This window comes from Rhincodon typus, chromosome 10 (assembly GCF_021869965.1).
Source record: "Rhincodon typus isolate 14 chromosome 10, sRhiTyp1.1, whole genome shotgun sequence".
In the NCBI taxonomy this organism is placed as follows: domain Eukaryota; kingdom Metazoa; phylum Chordata; class Chondrichthyes; order Orectolobiformes; family Rhincodontidae; genus Rhincodon; species Rhincodon typus.
Genome location: NC_063341.1, coordinates 63,091,893 through 63,101,508, shown reverse-complemented (window position 1 = coordinate 63,101,508; position 9,616 = coordinate 63,091,893). Strand labels below are relative to the sequence as shown.

The 9,616-nt window shown below is 37.8% G+C and overlaps 1 protein-coding gene across 1 annotated transcript in view; it reads left to right on the top strand.

Annotated features, from left to right (window-relative positions):
* The first annotated feature begins 1,971 nt into the window (after window positions 1–1,971).
* tlcd4a (TLC domain containing 4a) overlaps window positions 1,972–9,616 on the top strand; it is a 44,302-nt gene continuing 36,657 nt past the window's right edge. Inside the window, 3 exon segments of the mRNA XM_048601787.1 lie at window positions 1,972–2,104; window positions 4,166–4,327; window positions 7,457–7,557. Of these exon segments, the coding sequence (XP_048457744.1) occupies window positions 4,179–4,327; window positions 7,457–7,557 (250 nt within the window). The 5' untranslated portion in view covers window positions 1,972–2,104; window positions 4,166–4,178.

The window sequence follows — 9,616 nt, the reverse complement described above, 5'->3', positions numbered from 1 at the left end:
TTGAAATGCTGAGTTATAGTGGTTGCACATTAGCCCCTGATTCCAAAGCAGTCTGATGTGCATGTGTGTATTGACTTGTGTCGATGAACACTGGCAAGTACGGTACCACACACTGGTGCACAAGCAGAATTCAATGGCCTATTTAAAAATAATGTTTAATGTTAGATTAGAGCTGACAGGACAGTAGGATTTTTGATGATGCTAGACAACTTGCAAAATTTAGGGTAGGACATGGAGCAATGCTAATGTTTTGGACTTGCAATCCAGAGCTCCAGGCTAATGTTCTGGGGACAGATGACAGATGATGGATTTTGAATTCAATAAAAATCTGGAATAAAAAGCAAGCCTAATCTTGACCATATAACCATTTACCGTTAAATCCATTTAGTTCACAGGTATACTTTTTGAAAAAGAAATCTGTTGTCCTTACCTGGTCTGGCCTGCATGTGACTCCAGATCCACAGCAATGTGGTTGACCCTTGCCTGTCCTCTGAGCAGTTAGACATGGGCAGTGAATGCTGGTTGAGCCAGTGACTCCACATCCCATGAATGAATTAAAAAAAAATTTGACTTCTAAAATCTGTTTGGCATCTGGGAAAGTTTTTCTTCACTCCTAAGGTGGTTATTCTGCAGTGTTCCTTTGGAAAGGAAGATAGTTGAGAACAAAAAACAGAAATTGCTGGAGAAACCCAGCAGGTCTGGCAACATTTATGGAGAGAAAGCAGAGCTAACATTTTGGGTCCAGTGGCTCTTCTTCAGAACAATTGAAACACTTGCAAACAGTTTTGATTAGATGCTTTTAGTATAATCATGATTAAAAATAAATTATAGTTGGTGCAAAGGGTGATTTGAGTTGCAAAAGTTTTTGTTTCAGTCTTGGTAGGATACAGGCAAAGCAATGTCTAGTGGACAAGATTAACACAAATGTTCATTTGATTGGTCATTTGGAGCTTTGGTGAAGAATCAAAATAGGCATATTTGCTTGGTCAAAGTAAGGAGTATATTGGTGTGGCTTTTACTGTTGGATAATGAAAAAATTTTAATAGAAAATTTCCAAAAAGATCAGTTTGTTTTTAAAAACCAAGCCTGGTACTCAATTGCTTCATGTAATGAAGAAATACCTGGACACTTTGCAGGGTGATTACATTGTGATGTGAATGTCCTTTTGTATGATCATCTTTGTTAGAAACATGTCCGTGACCAGCATTGTTATAACTTGTATCTGAACTATTTCTGCTAATTGCCCCAAATTTAAACATTTGTTACAGTCAGTTCTAATTCATTCTGTGCTCCACTCAGTTTTAAATTAATATTTGCAGCTAACATTGCTCTTTCATTTTTGTTTTCTTCCAGTAAATCTTTGTCGTTTTAGCTGGAATGGCTTTGTCTGACCATGTGATTCTATTTTCTCATGTGGAAGAAATTAAATATGTACAGCAAACAGATCCTTACACTTTCTGTCCATAAAATATACACTCTAATACTAGGCTAATGTGGAGGTATATTATCTGAATGCTTTAACTTTAACTGCAACTTAGGGGAATTCAAATTTGCCTGCGCAAACATCAGTTTGTGGTGAGTACAAATCAAGAACTTGTACTTATATGGTGCCTTTCACAACCTCAGGATGTCCCAAACACACTACAGCTAATAAGATACTTTTAAAGTGTAGTCAATTCTGAAGCAGGTTGGGCAGAGGCTTTCAGTTTTAACAGTGCAAGTACAATCAAAGAAAATGAGTGAGTTAATATTTCACATCCTCTTGAGTTTGATTTTGAAATATATTACTGTTTTTCCAGTATGCACTGTGGCAGATGTATTTTTGGAAATACCAACAGGACTGTCAAGCATGACATTGGTTGCAAATTTCCTCTTGCACCATAGCTCTGCTGCCACATTAAGGATGGCAGAGACTAGGATTGCTGACTCTGGATTTTTGCAGGTTTCATCAGGTGGCATTTGAACATTTTGAGGGAAAAAAATGACTGCAATTACCTTTGACTGTTTCAGTATAAGCAAGGGCGGAATATGGAATGCAAAAACCGTTAAGTTGAAGCGGAACAATTTTTTGATTCAAAACAAGAAGACAAGTGTGTAGAAAGAGGTAAGAAGTAATACTTAAATTCAAAAAGTATCCACAAAAACATCATGGATGTAAATAATTTCAAATTAGCATTTTCGTATGATGTCCTCAATACAGTGTATATTCTAAACAGTAATAAACCCAAAAATAATCATTGAATTCACTGACTTCTAACATGTCCTATTTGCATAAACAGCTTCAGGGAGTTGAGGCTTAGCCTGCATAACATTGCCAAAGCTGTTTGACTTCAATAACAAAATGCATTAGCCTAGATTTTTCTTTAGGCATATTGGTGAGGCTAACGATGCTCCGCTGTTACTGGTAAATAAGTTAACAGCTGCTTCCAGGCTACATGTAGGCACAATTTACATACTGGAGATGAGATTGAAGTATCCCACTCCTCTGAAGCTACATGATGGCAACCTCAACAGTAGACTTTTTTTCATGAACTAAGGATGTGAAGCTGTAGAATATCCCAACGAAACACATCAGGAAAATAAACCTCCACTTCATCTGATGAAGCAGAGCGCTCCAAAAGCTTGTGTTTTCAAATAAACCTTTTGGACTATAACCTGGTCAGAGATAGCAAGAACTGCAGATGCTGGAGGAACATAGCAGTCCAGGCAGTATCAGAGGAGTAGGAAAGTTGACGCTTTTGGATCAGAACCCTTCTATAGCCTGATGTTGTGTGACTCCTGACTTTGTCCACCCCAGTCTGATACTGATACCAGCACCTCCACATTATAGTGATATAGTTAATGTCCAGCAATTTTTAGCCCTTAATCTTTAATTTTTTACAAGTATAGAATCTTGCTTCTTCAGAATTATGTTGTATTAGAAATTAATGAAAAAGGTTTATTTCTGACTCTTGCCCCTGAATTCCCATCTTTGTTTCCCTCCTACACTTCCTGTGAATGATCTAAATTTAAGTCTTGCTTCTTGGTTTATTGTTCCTGCTTTAGACTCTATGTATCTTTGTAAGGATGCTTTAACTTGGTAGAAAGCCACATTGTTTCTTCTGTTGCTCATGCATGCCACAAATCCTTGGTAGAGGCTGCCTTGCTAAATAACAATGCCTTGCTGCCCATGCCTGTGAAAACTAAGTGGGAGGTGGCCATTGTTGCAAACAGCAAACATACTTTGGAGCTGAGATCTAGCAGTCTGTTACCATACAACAGATCAGCATTAGCTGGCCTTCTTACCCCTCCTGCCCCGCCCCCAACCTTTAGACACTGGAGAGCAGGGACACATTGTTGACTTTCCCTCTTCCTGCAGTGTAACTACTGATCTCAATCCTGAGCCCCTCTGGTGGGTTAGTTGACAAAGTAGTGTTACAATTTTCAGAATTAAAAGCTTGCAGTGTTTCATCCCATTTATTTAGCCAAGTCTTTCTGCATGCATGAGAATCTGCCTAAAATTACATGGGCAGTTTATTGGGATATTCCTTTGGGATGCTAAAGGTGCTATATAGATGCAAGCTGGTAATAACACGGATATACTAAATCAAGTGAAATTATGGTTAAAGGATAGGTTCTATACCCCAATACTGAGATTCAAGATAAACTGGAGCTTTAGTGCATGACCGAGAGCTGGGTTAAGGAGATTTCCTTAGTCCATTCACTGCAGCAGTCATTAATAATGTTCATGGAGTCAGCGACAGTCACTGTTTTTACACCAGCAGCTTATCCTCTTCGCCACAAGTTACTATTCCCTGAGGTTGGCAGAAATGCCTTAGGGGAAAATTTAATTTCTGGACGGGCTAGCAATCCTGGTTTATGAATTTAAACTGGGTTTCTGCTGCACTTTTACTAAGGTTACAGTGGTACAGTGCTTGCAGTTCTGAAGGGATTTGTAGCCCTTGCCTCCACACACATTTTTAGAAAATCACTTGGATTTTCTTTGCTACCTTTTTATCGATTTCTAATCTTAAAGAGTGGTTAGAGAGATTTGAGCTACAACTTCATTTTGAACTGTGAAAGAGAATATGAATTTAGACAATAATGTAACATCGGGTTATTGAAATAAATTTTAAATTGTCCTAATATTACTTGGAAAACTTTATCAACTTTTATTTTCTTACAGAGCTCCAGTCGTCATGGCTTCACTTGATTGGCTGATTGTCGCGGTAGCTAGTTTCACAGTGTTTCAAATTATGTTCCATTATTTAAGTGGGAGAATATCTTTATTTTTCTGCAAGAGTTATCAAACATTGACTGACATTCAGAAGACTGAATGGAACTCCAGGTACTGACTTTATAGGTTATTTGCAGGAAATAATACTGCATATGAATAGATAAGTTCAACCTAAGGCACATTTGCAAACTTATCCGGAGTGAAGAATGTTGTTTCCTAATTATAGTCTCAACATTACGTTTTCTTTTGTTAAATGTCAACCAATGTTTTATTTAAACTTCTGCCTTTCCTGAGAGTCTCCAATGGCACACGATCTCCAGGTAAATGATCCAATGACTTGCTCACTAACTGTGCTAGTGCATCTATCTTCTTTCCAGTTGCAGGTCCCTGAATATGGCAGTGGGCGGGTGACTGTTTTGTTTGAGTTGCTTCCCTGCTCATGACCTAATGACTAGCATCAGAACTCCTTGATCATAACAAAAACAGAAGTTGCTGGAAGCTCAGCAGGTCTGGCAGCACCTGTGAAGAAAAAAATCAGAATTAATGTTTTGGGTTCAGTGACCCTTCCTCAGAACTATTCTTGATCATAACTTTATTTTGTTGGTCTTTCAAAAGTGGAAAACTGTTGGGATGGGACAGAATTTTGAGGACTGATGTCTCCCTCAAGACTTTATTTAGTACATTACTTTAAAGGTATAATAAAGAATATGTAATAAACTGCAATCATAGAGGTGGAGTTGCATAATAGTACAGTCAGGCATACTCTTAAAACCAAGCTTAGATCACTGACTATATATTAATACATAATGTTTCATTAGACCTTTTTTGTGCTTTAAAATGAACAGAATGGGTACAGAATAAAAATCAAACAAGTTTGTTTTGCTTTGAACATTTTGAATTTTGCTATGTTGTCTATTCCGGCAAGACTGTGTTTATCATTCCATTCCTGGCTGTGATAATCGTGATTCCAGCTGAATAACTTCCTCGTCTGTTTCAGAGGGCACCTAGAATTAACCATATACTGAGGAGTGGAATCACATGTAGGTTAAATTGTGTAGGATTGTTAGATTCCCATCCCTGAAGGGGACAGAAAATTAGCTACCTTCTCCAAAAAAGTCTGACCACTGTCTTTTTTTCTTAAGTGCTAATACACTAGTGATCAGATTCAATTAATTTGGTTTTACTTGTTATGATGTAGTTTCATAGAAGAAAAAGAATCCCTACAGTGTGGAAGCAGGCCATTCAGCCCATCGTGTCTGCACCGACCCTCCGAAGAGCATCCCACCCAGACCCAGCACCTGACTATATTTCATAACCCCACATCTACCCTGGCTAATCCGCCTCGCCTGCACAACCCTGGACACTGGGCAATTTAGCACGGCCATTTACCTAACTTGCACACCTTTTGGACTGTGGGAAGAAACTGGAGCACCCGGAGGAGACCCACGCCGACACAGGAGAATGTACAACCCCCACCAGACAGTCGACCGAAGGTGGAACTAAACTGGGGTCCCTGGTGCTATGAGACAGCAGTTCTAACCACTAAGCCACTGTGCTGCCTGCCTGTTTCAGTTCATAACCTTTCAGTTGCCTATTCAAGAGCATAAATACTGCAGTACTATACCCATTTTTAATGACTGACTGATTACCTTTCTAAAAAGAGAATGAGATTTACTGAATAATCTGGAGGGGAAAAGTGCAAGGAACTCTGGTTTATTTGGTAGAGACATGCATCATAAACAAAAGAAAACAGAATGATTTAACAGGCACTGGTTTTCTAATTGGATATTCATTGTTTTATAAATAGGGGTAGATTTTAGGGAATGCTGTTCATCTTAAATCACATCTATGATTTATGTTCTGACATTCATGCGCAGATAGTCGATTGAAGAATGTGCTGGATTGTGGTGTGGAATGTATTCTGTTTAATGTTCAGAGTTATTCACAGATTACCATAGAAGGGCTACAACAATCACCATTAAGGAATTTTTAGATTTTCTAACTTTTGACTTCAAAAGTAGGCTTCTGTTGTTTGAATTTCTGAGCTGCTCACCTGTAGGTGATTCTGTCTTCACAGTACAACATCAGAGATTGCTCATGTTCTGCATTTGCCAATATTTCCATTTTTTTGAATGCAAAATGGTTCCAGTACCAGTGGATTTGGTTTGGCTCATAAAATAATACAAATGAATGACTTTGTAAATTGAATTTTTGCTTGGAAGTTTGTGTAAAGCTTAGAATTGGAAATATTTCCAAAATGGTGTACATGAAATAGGTTTTGAATTAAATTTTGTATGTCACTGCAATTGAGAGGAAAGTTTGAGCAGGTTCTTTTACATTGATGTATAAATGAGGTAAGAGTAGGTCAGATGGGGATATTTATAACAAGTGAGTCCAGAGCAAGGAGACAAAAATACTAAATAACAATTAACACATCAAATGATGAATTTAGCAGGAATATCTTCGTGTAGAGCATGGTGTAATGTGGAACAAATTGCTAAATTCTGGTTGAAATAGACGGAATTCACACAATAAGATGGAGGTTTAATAAATGAGGGAGAAGTGAGTAAAGGGCTAAAAGGGGACATTCATTTAAAAAAAAAGGTTAGTGTAGGAGAAGGATAGATGGGCAGTTCACCGGTTAGCACTACTGCCTCATAGTGTCAGGGACCCAGGTTCGATTCCACCCCCTCGGGTGACTGTCAGTGTGGAGTTTGCACGTTCTCCCAGTGTCTGTGTGGGTTTCCGTTGGGTGCTCTGGTTTTCTCCTCCAGTTTAAAAATGTGGTTAGGTGGTTCGGCCATGCTAAATTGTCCATAGTATCTGTAGGTGGATTAGCCTTGGGAAATATGGGGTTACAGGGATAGGATAGTGGTCTGGGTCTGGTGGAAGCGCTTTGGACTGTCAGCATAAACTAAATGGGCTGAATAGCCTCCTTCTGCACTGTAGGGATTCTATTATTCTATGGTTTTACGCGAACATAAATATCAGTGTGAACGGAGTCTCCTGTTTTCCATGATATGCACTGATTCTGTTTAACTTGGTTTTAAAGAAAATGCTTTAATTACAGAATGAAAGGGAACGATTCTTCCCTGGGCTATTTTTTATTGAAATTATGGCTGGATTTGTGGTAAAGGTACATGTGATTTCATTGTAAATGATAGATAAAATGTTCTCTGTTAAGCTGACAGGCTGTAGAGAGTACATTGATCATGCCCAATCTGTTTTTCCATTTTTCAGGGTGGTGTCAACATTTCATGCACTAATAGTTGGGCTGTTGTGTCTATATTTGCTGTGGTTTGATGATGCGGTTAATGCCAATCCTATCTGGTAAGATACCTATTTAAGATAGATTGAGTTTCTGGATTTCTGGTGTGGAAGTGTGTTGCAAAATGAAGCATCTTTAAAAGAAATACTGAGAACTTGCTGCATTTTTCTTTGTCCCTAAATTTACCAGCTTCTTGCCCCCTGCTACAATGATGCTGCTGGTACAATCCCCCTGGAGGCTGAATACTTCTTTTAAAAGCAGTGCATCTCCCAGTGAACAAAAAAGAGATTTCAAGTTCTAATACCTCTCCTATAACACACAAGTTATAGATCAAACGTTACTTAACAGCTTAATAATGCACTAACCTAAAAAAAATGCTTCCACATTAATGACTGTGTTTCTTTGATTATTTTGGCCATGTCAAAACTTCCAAGCTCTCTGGAATTATTTCACTCCGCTTGAGACTTCCAGATCTGCCTTTCACCTGCAAAGCCCACCTCAGCAATTCCTTGTTCCTTAAGTCTCAAAGTCCTATTGATTCTGTTTCCTTCATTTTGGCCAAGCCATGAAACCACACCTAGAATCCTGCTTGGTTGCAAACATGAAAACAGTCTTTCTTTGCTCCTCAGCAGCTGATTTGCTTCTCACAAAGCATTTATCCGTTTTGTCTCTTTTTTTTTGTTGTTTTAAAAATAAAAGCTGCCTCAGGAGTGAATAGTGTCACTTGGTATTTCAATAGAGTCCTGTTTACCAGATCACACGGGTGTTGTGATCTGGATGCTTCTGGAATTTTCTATTTTGCCTAATATTAAGGCATATTTTGGAGCAAAACCACCTTGTCAAGTCCAGCATTCATAATACAATATGCTAATTTAGTTTAAACTAATCTCTTAAAGTGTCGTACTGATATATATGTGAAATCAGAAAGGCAAATGGAACATTGGCCTTTACAATTATAATATAATTATAAAGGAGAGAAAGCTTTGCCAAGAGCTAATAATAGAGTAGAGCTGGAGTATTACGAGTTCTGGTCACTGTTCTTTAGGACATATTGCCATTGGAAGGAATAGAGTACAGATTGTATCAGGAGTCCAGGATGTTACCATGCTTTTAATAGTTGACTTATAAAAACATGTCAAATGAATCTGGGTGGTGTTTCCTGAATTGTGCAAGTTTAATTTACTGTTTTGGATGTGGAGTGAGGGTTTGACATTTTGAAAAGAACTGATGGGATTGATGAAGAGAGATGTTTTCTGCTGGTGAGTGGATCTAGGACAAGGGGACATGACAAAATCAGAGTTGGATTATTTCAGAGCAATGTTATGGAGCCCTTTAACAAGCAAAAGATGGTAATTTGATGAATTGTAACTAATCAGATTTTTGTTAATCAAACCCATTAGGAGATATGAAGCCGAGGTAGAGTTACTATCAAGATTCAGCCATGATTTTGTTGATTCGTGGTACGACTTTTGAGGGCTTGAGTAGCCCACATCTATTGTATTGAAAAAATAATGAATATTGTAACTTTAGTTCCCGGTATTCTTCAGTTGATGTGTATGAGTAGTTCTGCTTTTATTTAAAATGTCAATACTTAACAAAATCACAAACAAACTAGAAGTTATCAACATTCAGCAATGAGGCTAAATTGGCAAATAAGTATGAGGAGGGAGAGCTAATTTTCAGTTTAAAAAGTCATTGACTTTTTAATTTAATCTGTGTTTTCCTTTTAAGGATAGAACTTGATCTAAACTTTCAAGGGGTCCAAACGCAAGACAGCCACAAATAATTTAACTAATTCCTGCTTCATGCTAGTTTAGCTGACAAAAAAGATTGCAACGTAAAACATTTAAAAACTTCTTCATCTTTCTATATGAATGACAAATGTCAAATTGCCTTTTTTTTAAGAAAGTACATTTAATTTTGAATATGCAATATGTTGAACAATCACAAAATTATTGCCAAGTCTCAAATAGAATATCAAATAATTAGTTTGGAGATTAAAATGCTGCTTAAGGGTGGAGAAAACTGGGGTAAAACCCTTTTATATTAATAAAAACCAAAAGAACTGCGGATGCTGTAAATCAGGAACAAAAACAAAGTTGCTGGAAAAGCTCAGCAGGTCTGGCAGCATC